The sequence below is a fragment of the Pieris napi genome, assembly GCF_905475465.1.
Source record: "Pieris napi chromosome W unlocalized genomic scaffold, ilPieNapi1.2 SUPER_W_unloc_2, whole genome shotgun sequence".
NCBI lineage: Eukaryota > Metazoa > Arthropoda > Insecta > Lepidoptera > Pieridae > Pieris > Pieris napi.
This window is the reverse complement of record NW_025920861.1, coordinates 73,421-95,928: the sequence shown is the minus strand read 5'-3', so window position 1 is coordinate 95,928 and position 22,508 is coordinate 73,421. Positions and strand designations below refer to the sequence as shown.

The 22,508-nt window shown below is 37.4% G+C and overlaps 2 protein-coding genes across 2 annotated transcripts in view; one reads left to right on the top strand and one right to left on the bottom strand.

The window, feature by feature from the left end:
• Positions 1-22,508, bottom strand: part of LOC125062950 (cytochrome b-c1 complex subunit 7-like) — a gene marked incomplete at its 5' end in the record, with an annotated part of 79,223 nt that overhangs the window by 9,806 nt on the left and 46,909 nt on the right. The gene's annotated exons all lie outside the window — the stretch shown is intronic.
• On the top strand, positions 4,021-6,584 carry LOC125062946. Its single transcript, XM_047669137.1, has 2 exons — positions 4,021-5,764; positions 5,836-6,584. Exon 1 carries the CDS (start codon positions 4,262-4,264, stop codon positions 5,714-5,716), a length of 1,455 nt encoding a protein of 484 aa, XP_047525093.1. The 5' UTR covers positions 4,021-4,261; the 3' UTR covers positions 5,717-5,764; positions 5,836-6,584.

Here is a 22,508-nt window from a genome sequence, read left to right as displayed (position 1 = left end):
CTTTTGATCTCTTTGGTGGTTATATCAGTTATAGAGATAATTTGCCCCAGATAAATGTACTCTTCAACATATTCTAGAGGTTGATTATTAAGTTTTATTTCGTATGGGATTGAATTTGATAGTAGCTTTGTTTTGCTTGTGTTCATTTCCAGGCCTACTTTCTCACTTTCTTTGTTTAAGTCTTGTATCATTTCTTCAAGTTTATGAGGGTTCTCTTCGAACAATACAATGTCGTCTGCAAATCGAAGATGATGTAGTTTTCTCCCATCTATATTTAGTCCAAATTCATTCCATTCTAGTTTTCGGAATATGTTTTCGAGCACAGCAGAAAATAGCTTTGGAGATAATGGGTCCCCTTGTCTGACACCTCTTTCGATTTTAAATGTCTTTCCGAGTGTTTCCATTTGTATTCTTGCATTGCAGTTAGCATATATTTGTTTTATGATGTTTATATAGGCCCCGGATACTCCTTGGTTTTCTAAGCTTTCCCATATCACTTCATGTTTGATGCTGTCAAAAGCTTTGGTGTAATCTATAAAAGCCATATACACTGTTTTGTTATATTCACTGTATTTTTCTATGATTTGTTTGACTGTGTGTATATGATCTATCGTTGCGAAGTTTTTCCTAAATCCAGCCTGTTCCATTGGTTGGCTCTCGTCTAATGTGGCGCTTAATCGATCTAGTAATATCTTGGAGAAAACCTTATATATGTTTGACATCAGGCTTATTGGTCTATAGTTGGATAAGTCTTCCTTTGAGCCTTTTTTGTATATAAGAATTATGTGCGAGGTTTGCCATTGTTCAGGAATCTGTTCTGATGTTAGGATGTCGTTAAAGATTTTTGTCATAATGGGCACCAGTTCTTTTAGGGTTCCTTTCAGTAATCCGTTCGTGATCTTGTCTGGACCTGATGCCTTATCTGACTTTTGGCTTAATATAGCTTTCCTGACTTCACTTTGTAATATATCTGGTTCTAAGTTTGGAGGGTGTATGGTCGTTTTGTAGTTGTTGCATTGTTCGTTTCCTGCGATAGCTGGGTTGGAGTATAGATTTCTGTAAAAATCTGATGCTGTCTTTACTATACTTTTGCGGTTCGTGATGTTAATTTGATTTCTTTTGAGATTAGGTACCCAAGGAGTCGCTTCACGAAGTTCTTTAAGAGCTTTTTTGGTTCCGCCTGATTCAATTATGTGTTTTTCGAGTGTTTGTATTCTCCTTGTTTTCCTGTCCTTGCGTATGCCCTTCCTTATTCCCTTGCTTATTTCGGCTATTTCTCTCAGATTCCGTTTGCCGTTTTTGTTCGCAATTAGACTTTTTCTTTTATTTATAAGCTGCATGGTAGAATCACTCAAAATATATTTTTGTTTCTTCTCTTTTCTAGTATTAGCATAGCGAAGTTGATTTTGAAATCTGGTGTATTTGTTTCTTATGTCAAGTCCTTCTGTTTCTTCGATTTCTCTGGTCTGAGTTGCTAGTGGGTATGATGTTGTTTCGTTAGTTTCCGCGATATCGGTTCTGCTATGCAAGTTAATGTGCTTTCTACGGATCTTAGGAGGCGTCATTTTGAGCGATGCTCTAACCATGCGATGGTTAGTATTGAAATTTAACCTAGAAATGACTGTGGTGTCTGTAAATAGCTTTGGGTGGCTACTTATAATATAATCTATTTCATTTCTGTACTTTCCATCAGGGGAGACCCATGTCCACTTGTTGTTTTTATTCTTCTTAAAGATGCTGTTCATAATTGTAAGATTATGTTCTAGAAGGAGATCTATTAATCTTTGGCCATTGATGCTTCTTTTTCCGTAGCCGAATTCTCCCAATATGTATTCGTCATCGTTTTGTCTAGCGCCTATTTGCGCATTGAAATCCCCCATCAGGATGATAATATTGTTAGAGTAGTCATATATGATTTGAGATAGTGAATTATAAAAGGATGTATGTTCTAGTTCATCAGCTTGTTCAGTTGGTGCGTAGACTTGGATGATTGACCATATTTTTTTGAAGCTGGGTATTTTTAAATGCAGTATGGCTATTCTTTCCGTCATACCGATGAAATCTTCTATGGAGTTTTTTAAGTGGGTTTTAACTAAAAAACCAACTCCTCTTTCGCCTCCGATTTCGCCTTTATGGAACATTATATAATCTTCATGTTCTTCGATTGAATTTCCTGGTCTGCGCACTTCACTTAGTCCCAATACGTCCCATTTAAGGTCTTTCAGCGCAACTTCAAGCTCAGATAGTGATTCGGGAGTTCTTAAAGTCCTAGTATTAAGCGTTGCTATATATATATTATGTTTTTTTGTTAGAGGGTGGTGGTCTGATCTTCCCGCGGCGACCAACCGTGGTGGGAAGGCTTCTTGATTAGGTTGTTTTAGAATGTGTTTCTTCCATATTTGTTTTGCTTTTCCGGTTTTACTTGTTGTTGTATTTGTTTTGATAGGTTGCTCGCGTATGTTTGTTAGTTTTTTGAAATGTCGGAGGTCGAAAACGATCTATCTCTTCCTATATATTGTGGTATGTTTGGTTGTAATTTTTCTTTTTGTCCTACATTATTTGTTTTAGTCGATGTGTTTTCAAACTTGTTAGATGTGTTCTGTTTTTTCTGTGTAGACAAGTTGGGAGATACAGTTTTATCTCTCTTCCTTTTTTCGCGCTGGTTATCCTGCAGCTTTTTAGTCACCAATTGGTCTCCTCTCAAAAAAGATTTGTTTCCCTTCGGAACGGAATCAAATAGTTACTATCAAAGATCAAGCTTTCAGATCAGAAGTGGGATAGCTCCAGGGGAAACTGATAAGGTATTATATCATATCCCTGGTGTAAAGGATTAAGCGCTTACAAGGTATGAGATTTAATTTAAATTTTGCTATTGTAAGAAGGCTGAATAAGTATTTTTTTTTTTCTCTCGTTATAATTTAACGTCAATGCAGTAATTCGATACACTGTTTGTTGTGTTGTTTAAAGTATTTTCTTTTTATTAGTGACAATCAATATTGGTTGATTTTAATCTAAGCAGTTTTGTTTTCCTTTCTCGTATCTAAATATTTTTGAAGGTATTATTTTTTATTTTTATGTACCTACAAATTTGTTTTCTACCTTTATTAAAACCGTTAAATGTTCACTGCTATAATATTTCCTGTATAGTCTTTTCTTATGCTCAATGCTCATACATACACATCTGTTACTATGTGTATCCATGCGAATTCATGTAAAATTTGGATGGGTGGCTAGTATAATAATACAAAGGGTTCGGTTCAAAGATGCCTTTGTTTCTCAAAGAATTACGTTCACTTGGCGAGAAAATTTAGAGTAAGTTAGTTATGTACATCATGTTATGAAATAATTTGAAAATAAACTATCTTTTCTTTTTAACTTTCTAACAACATATTTTTTATTTTTTATTTTTATTATTACAAAGTGCAAGTGGGTCGCATCGATGTTGCAACAGGCATTATGTGACTAATAATTTCTTAGACGCTCGTTCACAGACATAATTAAAAATGCTATGCCTTTTAATGTCGTGTAAATACATAATATTAAGTTTACCGTAATTAGTCCTTGGTTGTATTAAACATAATTTATCAATATTTCTTAATGACTATTTTGTATCTAATTTTTGTGTAAAGGATAGATTAATTTGTTAATAATTTTGTACATAAAAACTGAGGTATGGTAAACGTATGTCTGGTTTATACTCATAAATTTGGTGCCTCTGTATAGTTAGAGTCAATGAATTGTAATAGAATAATGTCTGTGCATAATTTGCATTTTTTTTTTAACGATTTGTAGGCACTGCAGTGCCCCATATTTCGATTAGTAGTTAACCGTGAATCAAGTAAGGTATATAGCATATTTTGTCTATTACGTTTCTCTTTTCAGTATGAATCGACAAAACAACGAGATTCGACGAGGCCGTAGCCGAATCCCACAGCGTTTTCGTGACCACACCCCACAGCGAGATCGTACGAGAACTCCACGGAGTAGTAGGAGTAAAGCGGTGTGGCGAAGCCGTAGCCGGACTGCAAGGCGATATTGCAGCCGGTCTCCAAGGCGATATTACAGCCGGTCTCCAAGGCGATATTACAGCCGGTCTCCAAGGCGATGTAGCAGTCGAGACTCGTGTTACAGCCGTAAGTCAAGCTCAAGATATTATTCTCGCGGCAGATCAAACTGCCGTGGCCAAGGCGATGTGTCACGGCGCAGACGCAGCAGGACTACGCCTCAACGCAGCCCCAGTCTACACTCGCGACGTGACGAGATGCAACAAGAACAACGAACACGTAATGGTGAACCACAGCAACATGTCCATGAGTCATATACATCACAAACTGACCATCAGGCCCTGTCAAAACCTACTGAATTAGCTACTATATTTAAAGAGTTTATGCAAACCATGAAGCACACAGCGCGAGTGAGTGAACAATTTCCAAGTATGAACGTTGTACCAGAATTCGATCCGGTCAAACGCAATCAAACCATTGAAATGTGGCTTTTAAAAGTCAATGAATGTGCGACGATTTATAACTGGTCTGAGCGACAAGTTATACATTATGCGTTGCCCAAATTATCTGGATTGGCTCAAAAGTGGTATCAGGGGTTGCCAAGTCTCATGTTTTCATGGCCTGAATGGCAAGATAAGTTAAGATTAGCTTTTCCTAGTGAAGACAATTATGCACAACTACTGACGGAAATGCTCGCTTGCAGAGCGCGTTTTGGCGAACCTTTAGAGGAATATTTTTTTGAAAAAACTGTTCTTTTAAATAGATGCAAAATAACTAACAAAAATGCAATTGATTGTATTTTGTTTGGGATAGAGGATCGATCCATTAGAACCAGTGCTGAAGCGGCACAATTTTCTGAACCAGATAAATTATTAGTTTATCTAAGAAATGTTAAAATTTTAAAAAGAACTGAGAAGAATAATAACGCCTTGAAATCAGGTGCTACTGACAATAAGCGACAGAGAACAAATAAGTTCATTCAAATGAGATCAGAATCTACAAACAATTCAAAATGTTATATCTGTAGTGAAATTGGTCATCCATATTACAAGTGTAAGCAACCCATTAAGCGATGCAGTCAATGCCATAAAATTGGACATCTTGAAGCAAATTGTCCTCTTAAGAAGGAATCTAGCGATGCTAAGACTGTTTTACGGATATCCCAGGAACGAGATACAGATCTAAAATATTTTAAAAAGGCCAATGTTAATGGCCGTGAACTAGATTGTTTTGTTGACTTTGGTAGTCAATGCACTATATTAACGGAGTCTGTGGCGAAAGAACTAGCTATTAGTTGGTCAACACAGGACCTGCCTGTGTTGAGGGGTTTTGGTGATTCTTTGGTTAACAGTTTGGGAAAATGTAACGTTCAAATTGAGGTAGATTCAGCTAAGGCTAATGTAGATGTCCTTATCGTTCCTGATTATTTATTAAAGGTCCCATTATTGTTAGGACAAAGTTTCACCGAACAAAACCATATTTTGGTTTATAAGACTAACGATAACTTAAAAATAACTACTACTTTGGCTAAAGACCACATTTTTCTTTGTAATTCTGAACTAGTCACCATCAACGGACTCTCGGAAGTAAAAATGAAAGCATCCATGCCGAATTATAATGGCGATGTATATATCGAGCAAAGCATATGTCATAAACCTCAAAAGGAGTATGAAATTGTTCAAAGTGCAGTAAGGATAACGTTTCTTCGGTGAATATGAAGGAAAAAGTTTAACTTACGCTAGTTTCCACTCACACCGCAAGTACTTACATTTTGTGATTATTACTTCTTAAGTAGCATGAGATCAGATATTACAAGCCTTGTTTCTTTAAGGTACGGGGTGGCTTTGGTAGGAGTTCGTCCAGCCGAATTACCAGAATTCTATGAAGAAACAATACTTTTGAACCCGGGACCGAGACACATAATGAAAGCGAGCGACACGTGCTATTACATGAGCATAACAAAAGAAGAGAATTCCGCTTTCGTAGTTTCCGATCAACAAACCGAAAGCAAACCGTTGATAACAAAAGATCAAACTGCATGTAGCCTCCTCTCTAGCGAAGGAAGAAGAAAGGGCGGAGACGGCGAGGAGGCCGCGGCCCAGCCCAGAACAGCAGACGGTAGTAACATGGCTCAATCAGCCCTTCCACAAGTGGTTCTACAAGCTCCCGCGACCTCCCCACCAAATGCATCGCCATCACGCATCAATACTGTATCATCCGCTAATTTAACTGTTGCTAGCTGTGAGTGCCACGGTCGGATACTGTGCAAGTAGGCCGGATACGGATGCCGGAATGCAATACGGCTGGCATTCGACCTACTTACTAGACTTTATTTTACTCAGGTTGCTCGATGTCATCAAAATTGCGGCTACTGCGCACTAGAAACTAATAAAAACATAATTGGCACAGCAGACAAAGAGCAGCTCACTCACCGTATATGTTGCAAATTGCGGATGCAAGGAATTAATACCAAGTTACCAGACCGGCTCAGTGATGCTAACTTCAACAGAATGTTCCTAGAACCAACTTCAAATAACCCTAAATGTTGATTAAAACCCTTCAAAATTTTAATTGTACACTCGGTTTGAGAGATAATGTCAAATATGCAAAAAAAAACCATTCAAGCATATAAAATTTCGATTTTGAAGTTTTATAGCTTTTTGATATTTTTATGGTGGGAGGTTATTTTTAGTTTAGTATCTTGGTTTGGTTCTAGGCTTAATATAAATTGTATAGATCGTATTTTAAGAAAAAAAATTGTATAAAGTGCCCCCTAAATAAATGTACCTCCTGAAAACCCCTCAAGACATTTTGATTCCCACAAAATTTGGGAAAAAATCCCTGAGTTGGCATCACTGGATCTGCTACAGTACCTAAGCAGTCTGTGGTAGTTCGTTTCGTCCGCAATGCTATGGATGTTTGCACTAAAATTTATAATTTAATAATTTTTAAAATTACTAAAGCTGGCTGGTAAGATATCCGAGGAATGTACATGTTTCATTCTCATCGTGAAGTTTTGGAGTTCGTCCATTTGTCGTATTAATTGAGATGCATGCCATTTAGAGGTTTTAATGGCTTCCCTAGGTATGCGTAGAAAGTTTGACAAAATTAAAACGTAAATTTTAAACCAGTATGTATCGTATTTTAATAAAGTTATGACCTATATTCGCTTTCATTCTGAAGTAAAATATGCTCGCAGCACTAATTTATAACCCCTTGGTTAATGATTCAATTTAATACGTTTCAACGTTAATTGTAATGAATTTTTCTCATTGGCATGTTCTGCTATATATTTTTTTGGAACGTGCTACAGTTTTCATTAATCGGCTGCGTTCGTGCGGCTTCTCACGTTTAATTTGCTGTCGCGATCAGAAAATATTTTTATATCACGTAACCATTGCCAGGACTGTCCCATTATTCAAGATGAAACTTTATGACCTAGCCCCTCATGATAGTTGCTTATTATAAACGGGTTTGAACTTCGGTACCGTACAGCCGCATAGCAAACAATACAATATAGATTTTGTGTTAAGTATCTGTAAATTTGTCTTTACTAGTTAAATGATATGGCTATTTATCATTACCGTGTTTGTATCAGATAAAGGTGACGGGTCGGACCACAGGGGGGGTCTCAAAGATTCACCAGCCGCAGATAGCGCCACGGACAGTCATTTGCTTCTACCAAGAACAGATAATCATTATTTAAGTCCGGACACTCTTCATCATCGGCGAGGTACGTTCGTGGCTATTGGCAAATATTTTTAATGACGCCAGTTATCATGATACTTTATTTTATTTGTATTGCGTGCCTTTCATAGCATTCATACCCACTCCTTCTTTTCGTAGTTCTATAACGACTTAAGATCCTATTTTAATAAACCAAATTGACATTGGAATATGCATGAATAGTTTTTATCGTGTTTATGTCTTGATAGTGGCCATGGTCGTACCACAACTGAGCGTTTCTGAAGGCAGTTTTGTCCATGGGCGGCGGTATCACTTAACATCAGATGAGCCTCCTGCCCGTTTGCCTCCTATTACATAAAAAAGATTAAAAAAACATATCTGTCAGTGATCTTTACAAGTTTAGTCGATATTTTAGGTAGTCGTCGAGTAGGCGACCATCGATTCTACCAGTACCGGACATGGTGACCAGTAGCTTTAACATCGCAGAAGAAGAACGGGAAAGGGAGAGGGAACTAGACATGAGCGAGGAAGAGTTAGAGGATAATGTGCCCTGGCGTACCCCTTCAGAGAAGATTGCGTAAGTGCAACCAGGCAATTGTTCATCCGCCTTCCACCACATATGCCACCCGCAAGCATGTAACATCCTCTTTATTCTATTTTTCTTCTCTATTTTCGTGTAACGTCGTTTTACTATAGAAATAAAACCGTTTAAAAAAAGTTATTTTTCTACTTAAAGACTAAAAATAACTATTGAGTTGGCATTGACTGTGTTATATTTGTCTAATAGCACATTTGTTGGATTATTTAATTGACTATTCTCTACGCGTTAATCTTAAACTAATCGAATAATACAGCAAGATGTTAAAAATGCCTAAAACTGGCAATGCTAACCAGTAGAGGTACCCAATTTCTGATATTTATAAAAATATCTAACATACTTTACCTCATATAGAGTTCATACTCAACATTTATTTGAGATTATCGGAAATTGGGTTTTAATAAATACTACTTTTTGGTAACTCTCTGTCGTTATAGCAAGCACATTCACTATAATAATACAGTTTGCATTTGGATGGACGCATTTATTATTTATTTATTGAATTAAATTATGTTCTTAAATTAAGCTTTCCATAAAATTATATATCAATATTAACGAATGATTTTATTAACAAACGTTTTTCATAAAGATCAAACCTTCGTCAATAAGCATGCATTAAGTTACAATGATTTAATATGACGATATTGTTTTTAAACCTACAAAATGCCACTGCCTGCGCAGTGAATGTACATATTAGATATACAATAGGATATAGTACGCAACGCGTGTCAGTCCGCAAGTGTGTAGCAGCCCCAATAGTAATGCGTGCATTGTGTGTATACTGTGTACTGTAAGCCCTAAGCCCCACGTCTGTCCCAATGTCCCGGCGGCTGCAGTGACGACGCCACGTCATCCAGTCTCTCATCGCTGGCACTCGGCGACGCGGCACCCGCCTGGCGCAATGACTTTACCAGGTAAGAATGCCTGCCCTACGCCCCATCCTACCATCCCACCTTCTACGTCCACCTAAAAATGTCCGCTGGGATCGCTGATACGTAACTCCATCATTAGATTTTACTGTGATGCTGAGCATGCTTTAACAAATGTAAAGATGCACTTTAGTTAAATATCACTTTTTAAATTAAGTATTTCACCCTTTTGAGTATTTTTAAAACTAGCTTTGCTTTTGATTCATTTACTTTGCTGGCTTGAAACCTAACCTTTGGAGTAATCAAAACATAATGCTATAGGCTCACTTCAGAACCAAAACATCGTTGAATCCTATCATACTTCTCCTGGAACGAAGACCTGATATCGCGTTCCTCGATGCGATATCTTACTTTCCACTTGTCTACTGGATGATGGGATCTATTGACTCGTAAGTTTTTTATATGATAGTAGAGTTTTCACGGACTAACCATTACATTACATGATTAAGATAAGTTCGTCTTCTGCAGGCTGGATGACCTACTGAGAGCTGGAATAACACTTGCGGAAAACGTAGTGGTTGTAAACAAAGAATTATCCAACTCGGCTGAGGAAGACAGTTTGTCTGACTGCAATACCATCGTCGCCGTGCAGACCATGTTCAAGTAAAATCATGATCTGGAAATATTAAATAATATTGTCAAGAATTTTCCTTTGCCACGGTTAAATCTAATATAATATTCTTGCAGATTTTTCCCATCGATAAGATCAATAACAGAACTGTCGCAGTCATCAAATATGCGTTTTATGCAATTCCGAGCTCATGATAAATATGCATTGCATCTTTCCAAGATGGAAAAGGTAATATCAATGACCTCTTTTAACATATAATATTTTTATGTAACAGTAAGGTACTTATAAACTAGTCAATCTTACAAGACGCCGTTACCAACGCCACAGAGAATATTATATACTATTTAATTGAATAATGAGTTTTTACTGAGTATTATAAATAAGTAGATTGTATCACAAAATATATAGGTATTTAATTCCTTTCTGAGAGAGAAAGAGCGAGGTTCTCATATCTCGTATATGTTCCGTCTCCCCTTTGCGGCGGGTTCCGTATTTTCAGCATCCATGTTGGACACACTACTCTACCAGGCCTTCGTCAAAGATTACGTCATCACCTTCGTGCGGCTGCTGCTGGGGGTCGACCAGGCTCCCGGCTCAGGCTTCCTAACATCTGTAAGCTTTCACGCTAGCGATACGCGACTGCATTTTCATTTACACCACCATTTCATTCATCCCCATCAGGCTACGCGATATTTTTGCGAATGCTCTGACATATTTTAATAAACGATCCTTAATATATTGTAATCTTTTAAATTGTCAGATGAGAATAGGAAAGGGAGACATGTGGATTCGCACGTATGGCCGACTATACCAAAAGTTGTGCTCGACTTCTTGCGAAATCCCTATTGGGATCTATAGAACGCAGGATACAAGCCTGGCCGACCCCTCACACCACGTGAGTATGTCGCCACGCGGCTCGCCAAGTTGGTTGTGGTCACGACTGACGGGAATGCGACCATCGCGGCCATCGGTGAGTCGGTTATTTACTGGAATCTCCTCAAATACAGTCCGTTTCCTATCCGCTATCTTCCCTTCATTTCTGATCTCTTTTTATCTTCCTCTCCTTGGACTGTATTTCAGGCTTTATAAATCTTTTTTATCTTTTCCTCGAAACATAGGCACACACGTCAACTTTTGTACAACCAAGCCTACACTTGTGGCGTTCTTATAATTAGTTTAGCATTGATTCAAATTTACCTTTTTTCACAATATCTAACTTATTTTGTGTAATCCACGTGCTTAATCTTGATACCTGTATTTACATATATCATTGCTAGCAAGCAAGCTGAGTGACTACTATTGCTTTTGCGTTTATCACTATAATAACTTATTGGGATATACTCTGGGAAGCGTCACGTCATGATCGTGTGGTCAGCGTCGCGCGCGTCTTGTTTGCGTTATCAGACCGATTGTCGCAGTCCCGCTCCTTCGCATGCACCTAGCGTAGATGTTCTCTAAACCTAGCTTTCATAACGTTCTCTACTTACGATAACATGTGTAATCGTGTAGCGAATAATACATTTACATCTTTCTTCTCTGTATGATTATACTTCAACTGTACATTGATTGGTCATTATGAATATATTAAACAAAACGTTTAAACTCATAAGATACCGAGAACAGTGTTTGCATGTTTCACGGACTCAAAGCGAACTTAGATGGAGCATTAAAACATAAATAGTTGCTTAAATAGATATTGAATTGGAAAAAATAACATTTTGTAGATGGGCCTAGATGGGATAGATACAGCATGAGCGTAACCGTCACTCTCATTTCCAACAAAAATAATTTTGTAATTTAAATCTTATTATGCTTCCATGAATCACCATGTTATATCACAGTGTGAGTGTGTGTGTATGAGTTCCTGCTGAGAGCAGGTGTAGGTGTGTGTATATGGCAGAAGTGTGAACAGCTAGTTGCAGCAGGGTGGGCAGAGCAAGGCGCGGTCTGGGGATTCGAGGGGGGCGCGAGACACGAGTTCCAGCTCCCCCACGGGCTGCCTCACGGGCTGCTACGGCGACCGCACGCCGGTGGTAAGTTCCCCGCAACTGGACGCTCGAGCCGGCTTAGGGACTCCGCGCACGCTCACCTTTACACCCTGCCTCATAGCAGCCCCTTGGTCGGCTCCACGCATACCCTAAATATATCTCTTCAATTATAACTTCCATAGTCACTCGGAGTCGTATTGCAGGTACTAGATCATGTTATGTATAAAACTCACTGGTTCCAAAACGATCACTTTGCAGGCTTTAGATCCGCATAGTTTAGTGTTAGACTGTGTGTGTTTAACCCACACACTTATGCCGAGGCCCCTCGGTGACTGGTGTAACTGCAAGCATGCTTAATCGGCAATATTTTTGCGTGATAATAAATCTTCATTTAGAAAGATGGCATACTTGCAGTGACTCCAGGTTGAACCTTTTTATTGTAAGAATTTAGAATTCCCCTATAGAAGATAGGCTATAGATTGAAAAAATATTCACATAATATCATGGCACGTATGTGCTTGAAGCGTTCTACAACAATGTGTGTACTCAGAGACGAGTGAACACACTGTCGTAGATTTGCTTATAACTAACATGAATTGAACATTAATATAAAATAGAAGAGTATTATTTCCCAGTATTCAGCGAGTCTAGCCGACGAGGCAAGAGACAACCACGCGCAACAGATAGACCGGGCTGAGATTGCAAATCTGGTTCGCTCCCGCATGGAGTCGCTCAACCTGAACGTCATTGACTATGACGACGTGAGTGAGAAGAGGAACAGTCTCTCCTACGTTATTATTAACCCAAGCTGCGACCTTAACCTGTGTGAGGGAGACGTAATGTAACGTCATGTAAGTATACAATATATGTACCTGTAACCTTATGACTTTAAGAGTAAAATAAAATTTGATCACGGATTCTTTGGTGCATTTCAGATATTTGGTTCGGCCATCTCCATTCGCAGCTCAAAAAACATTCGAAAGACACAATAGCAGACGAAAATCGAACATTAGTTTTTGTTCAAGTATATGCGCAGCAGCAAGTGCTGGGAGCGGACGACATGGCTCTACACTTTCAGCTGTGCGGGCACCGCCACTCTGTACCACAAAAGCTAATTCACTATCATTACCAGATAGTCCAACTGTCCTCACAGATTTTCGTGGTCGCTCAAACTCTCTGCGAGTTGTGGATGATGCAATGTTGTGCCGATCAGCATCGCTCCGTCAGGGGCTTGGCACAAGCCCACGGAGGAGAAAAAGCAGTCTCGAGGAAATTGGAATTACGCATTTCAATTCTCTGTTACAACATCAGCAGCAACAACAAGAGCAGGACACTGAAGCGATTAAAATGGCTTTGCAAGGAAGTGCTAGACTAGAGGTGACACCACTGGAAGACAGAGTTGCGTCCGTCTTCGCCTGAGCCCCAACACCTGCAGGGAACCATCGTCTAATTCGGTCCCACTTTGGGTCCTCTAAACAATTGTTAATGAATATTTATACAGTACTACAGCTCCAAAGAGTTTAGTGTCTGTCCCCTTTATAAACTTAATTCACCTAAAAGTTATTTTGTGAGGTTTGCACGAAGTCTTCAATCTGGCTGGCTGCGGTTGAAATTCTTCAAAGTCCCAATTGGTTAAGTAATGATTGCAAAGTAAATGACATGTTTTAGAGTTGGGGCTGATGTATTGTGTAACTGGTTAGAGTAAACGGCTTAGCGTCGCGTTAGTAGCCTGAAGTAGCGCGAGCGGCAGTGTATGTTAGCGGGATCAACTAGGTAGTTAGTGATAAGGGGAACACGTCGGCGTAAGGCTGTACATATTCGCTTCATCCCCACTCCCCCTCACAAACCAGTTAACCCTTCACTACTCCCTCCATAACCTTATGGCCTTGTCTGTAAATATCTAATGTATTACGCAGCTGCAATGTTAGGAAGGTTATTTTCTTCTATGTCTAACACAATATTTGTTTCGACGAAATAAAAAGTACGAGTATTAACATTCACTAAGTTATTCAAGTTTAGAGCAATTATGTCGTCAGTTTACTGCGACGGTTAACGCGAAATCGTTAATGTTTTAACAATATATTCGTGTGTGTAGTGTCTGCACTTACTTTAAAATTGCCATTGAGTCTTGGCCGCTTCAAAAAATGATTTGATGTTTTACTTACGATAAGTATGCTTGTAGTCTAGTCGACAAGTTGAAAATGGAACAAAATAGAGATACTGCTCTTAAAATTATGTGCGATAGCTCATTGGAACCGGAATGACGCCTAGAAAAATGTGCTAAAAGCGTGTATTAGCACATAAAAAATTGCAAAAGTTATAGACAATTAAAGATGAAAAAAAAATGGCATTTAGTTTTTTGCCAATATTTAATAAACTATTAATATTTAAGAAATTTCAAATAAAGATTCTGAAAGAAGAGGAAATTTTCAATAAAAAACTCATAGCCCCGGAACTCTTTTTCCATTATTTATAATTTTAATTTAACGCTGAAAATAGGTCTGCGGGTGACATTTTTAGGATTCGCGCGTGGCGTCAAAAGCGACTACGGCACATTAATTAATTTATTTAAGGTATTGAATATTTTTTTTTAAATTTGAAAAAATTATGGTGTGTTCTGAACACTATAATTAATTTATTCCCGTTGAAAATTTTACTTAAAGTTAATTTTTCAACAAGTTAAATAATTGTTAACTAACGAAATTTTCTCGAACAACCGTCTTAATTGTAAGTGAAAAAAAATGTTTAAATAATGGTCGTAAAAATATTTCGCTTCGTAGAGCCTTTCTTACATACATACTTAACAAGATCGTGCCATAAAAGTTAAAAAAAATATTTATACTTTGTTTATAACAATTTTTTTACTTAGACAAAAACTTAAAAATCCATGTAATGTTAAAAAAAAATTATCAACAAATGGCGGGAATTTTTTTTTTGCAAATCAATAAATATCTTGTATTAATAAAAAAACGATTATATGATGATTTAGAAAAAAATATTTTTTTTCATATTGATTATCATGAATATTATGTGGGTAGAGGTAGAGATACGAAAAATTGTGTGGGTAGTGTAAACACGTATTGGTGTATCTCTGTGTTTTGTGCTAATTAAAAATAGTTTTTTAACTCAAATTATATTTCTTACACTGTTAGTGATGTACTAGTGTTATATTGCATATGAATCGCTAATTTTTCCTTAATTATATCCTTCTGATAACAATAATTATCCCAAAGTAGAATTTTCTTGTTGTAAACTACCTTCAACTTTTATTTCTCAACAACCTATTCAATTATTATGGAAGAACTAAAAAAGTCATTGATGGATGTGTCTGTAATGGTGTCCTCCAAAATGGATGAGTTCCAGCAGCGGCTCTCGGCAGCTCAGGAAAGGTCTCCATCTCTCGAGCAAACACCACTAACTAGGGAGTTTGAGGCATTCAAAAGCTCAGAACTGTTCTGTCTCAAGAATCTCCAGGCTCAAATGGAAATTCTTTTTAAAGTGCAAGAGGAGCAGGAAATGCGCAGCAGGCGTAAGTGTTTGTTGTTGCATGGCATAAATGAGTCTAAGGATGAGAACCCAGGGACAATTGCTAACATGTTATCCGTTCTGCTCAAATGCCCTAATGTAAGTGAAGCTAGTTTTAGTCGGTGTCACAGAGTGGGCATAAAACGTGATGATAAGCCTCGCCCTGTACTAATTAAGCTAAGGGAACACTGTGACAAGGACAAAATTTGGTTGGCTAAGTCTGGCTTAAAGGGGACCGGCATCACCATATCTGAGTTCCTGACCAAAACCAGGCATAATTTGTTTATGGCTGCAAGAAGGCATTTCGGAATCAGCAAGTGTTGGACGAGGAATGGCCACATATATGCTATTGGGGCTAACGGTGAGCGTCGCCGTGTCAATTCAATGAATGATGTTGGTACGGCTCCTGCAAGCATTCCCCCATCTACTAACGATTCTAAGGTAACATCACCCAAGTTAAAATCTCGAACCAGGAAGATTGTAAAGAACTGATTTCGAGTGGGTTACTTCAACTTCATATTATGTTTTGTTACTTGCTGAACTGCACACTTAGCATAACTTTGAATTTTCTGTAATATTATGCAATTACCAACTTTTGATGTTTAATTTAGTTTTAATAACTTGTGTGGGTAATATTTGTAAGTGATTTATCTTATATTTCTATGTTTAATAATTGTGTTTAATGTTTATTTAATTTAGACGCTGTTTGATTCATTGACACTGTCGTCTGTCACACTGTATGTCAACTGTCACTTCCACTAACTAGAAAATTATTGTATATACATATTTACTCATGAATGTAGTCTGTGAAGCCTTCCTATAAAATGCCACAGAGTGTGGCCTCAGCTGATATCTCTTAGTTGAGTGGTTGTACTGGAGTTGAATATTATTATTCTTAATATTGTAGATTTAACCCTCTAGATATACATATTTCCTTGTTAAACAGTTTTTAGAAATAGTTATAATAATTAATCTCTTTAGCTCCTTAAGATTTACAGAAGATATTCTTACAGTGTTTATCTATATTATCCGTTCACTAATTCTATATCATTGCTAATACCTATTGTTGTACTAATCCTTACATATCAGCGGTTGAGTGCGATCGTAAGAACATCTTTTTTATTTCTTTTTATTTTTTATTTTTAAAGTTTAAGCGTTTATATATTTCGTGTAGATTTTATTTAACTTTTAGATTTGTTTTATTTTTTTATTTTTTTTTTTTATTATCATACTTTTGTTAATCATGGATTGCAGTGGTGATAACTCTGATTTTTTATCTCTGGAATCGTCCGATTGTGACTCCTTCCATAGCATTGACTCCTCCACGCCTACCCTAAACGATACCTTATCCTCTATTTTTCAAAACTTGCCTAAGCACTTCAATGTTGTACACATTAACGCTCAGAGCGTTCCAGCTCATCACACAGATCTGCTTACGTTGGCCTCTAAAGACATCCATGCCATACTTATTTCTGAAACTTGGTTCAATCCTTCCCTTTCCTCTGGAACTTACTCTCTTCCTGGTTACAATTTAATTAGAAATGACCGACTCGGCATGCGTGGAGGTGGTGTGGCAATTTACTTACGTTCTCACATCCCCTTCTCCATCATTAACTCATCGCCACAGCCTCCACCTAGCAATGCAGCCGAGCATCTCCTTATCGAAGTTCTTCTATCCAACTCTAAACTTCTCCTGGGAGTCTTCTATTCCCCTTCATCATCGGTGGACTACTTTGATTCCTTTGAAGACACCATTGACCAATTTGCTCCCTTATATAAAAACACAATAGTCATGGGTGACTTTAACACATGTCTGCTGAAAAATGATTCTCGCTCCAGACGGCTCCTTTCTTTAACTCACTCTTACAACCTACAAAACTTATATCTTAACGCTACGCATAAAGTCCCCGGTTTTACTCCGTCACTTTTGGATCTTATTTTTGTTTCCTCTCCTCTCCTTGTCACTAAGCATGGGCAACTTCCTGCTGTCGCCTTCTCTCACCATGACCTTCTCTATCTCTCCTTTAAAGCGAAGCCACCCAAACAGAAGCCCACGGTAGTTATGCGTCGCAGCTTTGGTGGAATCGACCATGATAGCCTGCTCAGTGATGCATCCAAAATTGACTGGAGTGGTCTGTACGACTTAGCTTACTTCGACGAAGTTGAGTTGTTCACTTCTTCCATCACAAACCTCTATGATAAGCACGCCCCATTGAGACGTGTTAAACTTAAACATTTACCTGCTCCCTGGCTCTCTGATGAGATAAAAAGATTGATTCACAAAAAAAACAGAGCCATAGCTAAAATGAGAACTGCCAAATCTGATGCGGAGCGCGAAAAATATAAAGTAGTTCGCAATCGTTGTAATACTCGCTGTCGTGATGCTCAAAGGCAACATATCCACGACTCAGTATCCAATGGTGACACCTCAAAAATCTGGAAGTTCCTCAAAACCTTGGGGATTGGCAGATCTGCACAGAATGTTATTTCTTCAGCAATAGATATAAACAACCTTAACTCTCACTTCACCTGTTCTCCTGCCCACGATAAGTCTTCTCTTAGGAAGACAATCAATAAACTAGCTTCTCTTCCAACTCCAAACTTCATGCCTTTTAATTTCACTGAATTCACCAAGCGCGAAGTGGAGGGTTGCATCCTGTCTATCTCGTCGGATGCTGTCGGATGTGATCAAGTTAGTCGTGCTATGATCTTACCTATCTTGCCAGCTATTCTTCAAGTTATTACTCATATTTTTAATTATTCAGTTACTAGTGGTAAATTCCCTACTTCTTGGAAGGATAGTCTAGTTATTCCTATTCCCAAACGGCCCAATCCCATTAACTTTTCTGACTTCCGGCCCATTTCTATTCTACCATTCCTATCTAAAGCTCTAGAGCGCCTTATACACTCGCAGCTTAGCGGATTTCTGAATAAAAACTCAATTCTAGACCCTCTCCAATCGGGTTTCCGCCCGGGGCATAGCACGACTACTGCATTGGTTAAAGTTTGTGACGATATTCGCCGAGGGATGGATGGTGGGCAGCTCACTGTTCTCACTCTGCTTGACTTTAGCAATGCTTTCAATACTGTGAACTTTGAAATTCTGCTTGGGTTGTTTCGCTCTATGAATATCTGTCCATCCGCTATTGACTGGTTTCATAGTTATCTTAACGGTCGTCGGTAGCGTATTAAAATGAATGATGCCTACTCTCAGTGGAATAGTATAAGTGCTGGTGTTCCGCAGGGTGGCGTTCTTTCACCTCTTCTTTTTTCTATCTTTATCAATACCCTGACTGCACATCTATCCGCTAGTTATCACCTTTACGCTGATGACCTCCAAATCTACGTTCAGTCTACACTGGATGAGCTTCCTCTTGCAATACAGGCGATGAATGATGATCTTGAAAACATAGCCAACTGGAGTAAAGACTTTGGTCTTCAAATTAATCCTGCCAAGAGTCAAGTCATCATCATCGGAAGCCCTTTCTTTATTTCAAGAGTCAAATGGGCTCAGCTCCCTGGTGTTTACCTTGACGGTGTGGCCTTGGCCCTCAATAAGACTGTTAAAAACCTTGGAGTCTTCTTCGACCAAACATTTTCCTGGGGTCATCACGTAAATGAGATCAGCCGTAAACTTTACGCCGCTTCTTTTACTCTGAAACGTCTTTCTAATTTCCTTCCTATCCGCAGTAAAACTATGTTAGCGCAGTCTCTTCTGCTTCCTATTCTCGATTATGCGGACTCATGCTCCTCTGATTTGAACGAAGAGCTACTTGACAAGATCAAACGCCAGCAGAATTTCTGCATACGGTTCATATTTGGTCTTAGGAAATATGACCATGTGTCTAAATTCCGCAGGCAGCTGGGGTGGCTACCTATTCGATTCAGACGTCACGCTCATCTTCTTCAACTTCTATACTTAATTCTTTTCAATCCGAAAACCCCTTCTTATCTCAAAAATCACTTCAAATTCTTAGGTCCTTCTAACTATATGTTACGCTCTTCTAATAGATGTTTATTGGAAATTCCTTCTCACACTTCATCCTTCTTAGGCAATTCATTCACGATCTCCGCCATTAAGTTGTGGAATACGCTGCCCGACTCCGTACGATTGGCTACCTCTCTATCATCTTTTAAAACTCTTCTGCATAAACATTTCTTAACCTTATCCTATCCTGATCAATCGTGACTTGTATAAATCTTATGTTTCCTTTTACATCACTATTTGCTGTCCATGTATTTGTAAGATTAGCTTTTAAGTTTTAGTCTGTTGTTAATATTTTTTTTTTTTTGTATTAGGTACTTTAGATTAAGGTACTATGTATATATATATATATTTTTTTTTTATATAACATTTGTTTCTGCACTTCTCGCACGAATCATGTTTCTTTTTTTAGTTTTTTCTTTAACTAGGGTTGCCTGGAAGAGATCGCTTATTAGCGATAAGGCCGCCCGTTGCATCCCTTATATATTTTTTTTTGTATTGTGTTTGATTTATTGTTTTTTGCAACGAAGTGTTAATAAATAAATAAATAAATATTACTTTTATTTAAAATTAAAAAAAAAAAATCTATACTTTGTTATATAGGGTATTTCAACAAGAAGTATGTTTTTCAATTGTGGCAACACCGAGAACGTGATAGTTTTGACATTTAGTTTTTGGCGGTATTCGTAGCAGGTGCTTTGGCAATTATTACAATGAATTCAATTTCGCTCGAAAATTGCATTAAAATAATTCAAATCCTCTATAAAAATGGTGGTTCTGTTAAAGTTACATTTCGTAAAATTCGTGATATTTTCGGCCAGCATAATCGTCCTTCTGAGACCGCTGTTAAGAATTTGGTCGCGAAATTTGAGTCGACAGGCTCGGTACAAAATGTGCCAACACCAACACGTGTTCGAACAAATAATCAAGTTAAATAATTGTTAGTTAACAATTATTTAACTGTTTACTTGTTAAATAATTGTTAGTTAACAATTATTTAACTTGTTGAAATTAAACTATTATTAACTTTAAGTAAAATTTTCAACGGGAATAAATTAATTATAGTGTTCAGAACACACCATAATTTTTTCAAATTTAAAAAAAAATATTCAATACCTTAAATAAATTAATTAATGTGCCGTAGTCGGTTTTGACGCCACGCGCGAATCCTAAAAATGTCACCCGCAGACCTATTTTCAGCGTTAAATTAAAATTATAAATAATGGAGATACAGTTCCGGGAGTTTTTTATTGTAAATTTCCTCCTCTTTCAGAATCTTTATTTGAAATTTCTTAAATATTAATAGTTTATTAAATATTGGCAAAAAACTAAATGCCGTTTTTTTTTCATCTTTAATTGTCTATAACTTTTGCAATTTTGTATGTGCTAATACACGCTTTTAGCACATTTTTCTAGACGTCATTCCGGATCCAATGAGCTATCGCACATAATTTTAAGAGCAGTATCTCTATTTTGTTCCATTTTCAACTTGTCGACTAGACTATTGTGGTTTATTCGATTAGCTAATATACTTGATTTATAAATTAACGAATATTAATTCAATGGCAGCCTTGCGATTCTGTAACTCACTTTTCGAACTCTCACATGGGTTTTCGCAAATCGTAAACAAATCGTTAAATGACAGCTTTACGACTGATATGAGCGCTACCGCCGCTGTGAAAACCGCTGTGTGGTGATTCCAAAGATATTGGTAATTGTTATTATTGAAAGTAATTTGTTATATCGGAACAATAGCGTTACTGTCAGCTGCTATTAATATTTTGCCACAGAGCTAATAAACTAACAACATCGAAGCTGTTAACAAAAATAAACGAAACGTTAAATGTATTATTTTTAACGAATCCAAGAGAATCCTTCGTCAATGATTTAATTTCTAGTCGTAGTAAATACTGATTACTTGACCAACCAAGAAATCAATTATACACAATAAAAGATAAGATGTCGTTATATACGGTCACTTCTGCTGCGTTTTTAATTATGGTAATATTTTCTTTATTTTTTTAATTCAATTCCAGTTTTAAAGGAAGTTTATTTCTTAGGTTTCATTGTTCTCTCAAAATATTTCAACGGAAGACTCTGGGCACGTAAGTTTAATTACGCAAATTATTTCAGTTTCATCATATATCTAGTAGTAGTAGTAGTTCCTTTTGTGTGTACAAAAATCACCCATAATAATACGTTCATGTATTATTATGGGTGATTTTTTGACAACCATGCATTAAATTAGTAGAATAGTGAAAAGATCTATCTATTGTTTGTCTCAACCTGACTGATTTCGGAAAGGTTCCGGCGTTAGTTGAACCAGAATGCTAACTAATAGCGTGTCGCATCATATGCGCTCTAACTCGGGGCAGAAGTCCCCCATCTACAACAGGCCATAGGTTCTACAAACACCACGTATGAATAAAAGTTAGAAAATAGACCATGAAATATGTATCAATCCATTCTTAAAAGGCCGGCAACGCACTGGCGAGCCTTCTAACAATGTTAGTGTCCATGGGCGGCGGTATCACGCAACATTAGGTGAGCCCGTTTGCCTCCTATTACATAAAAAAGTGTGTGCTGGTAACCATTAGAAGTGTTGGATTAGTGGCTTAAGCTTGTGACACTCATACCAAAGTAAAAGTAAATATTAATAGTTGCATTTTACTTTTGTTGAAGATGAAGAAAAGCTGCGCATCAAAGGTTTGTTTTATTTATATCATTAATAATTTTCATCGTACTTTCTTATACAGTGCCACTGTTTCCTTTAAGCCTTTTATTTCCATAAATGTTACAGTAAAATATAATAATTATAATACAAATTCCTTACTCTTGTTTTTAAGTATGGCAATGATAGGGCATAGGCCTCTACCAACTCTTTCCAAAGTTCCCTTCCCTTCCTTGCTCTCTCGTGCTCACTCCACCGATTGTCTTTAGATCTACGCTATATAGTAGTATTAATATAAAGTTTAAAATTTGATAATTTTATTGTTACGATTTAATTCAAAAAATTGCAGTGTAAAGGAAACGACTGCCGTTCTTATGTAAGTATTTTTAATATTAATATAATAAATAATACCTTTAAGTAATTCGGATTCGGCTTACAATTCTGTTTAATCATTTATAAACGTTTTCATCAAGATATACGCCACGATAGACTATTCTCTAGAAGTAGAATTGTCAAATAACCGTTCCATGTTCGAAATAGCATCAGAAAT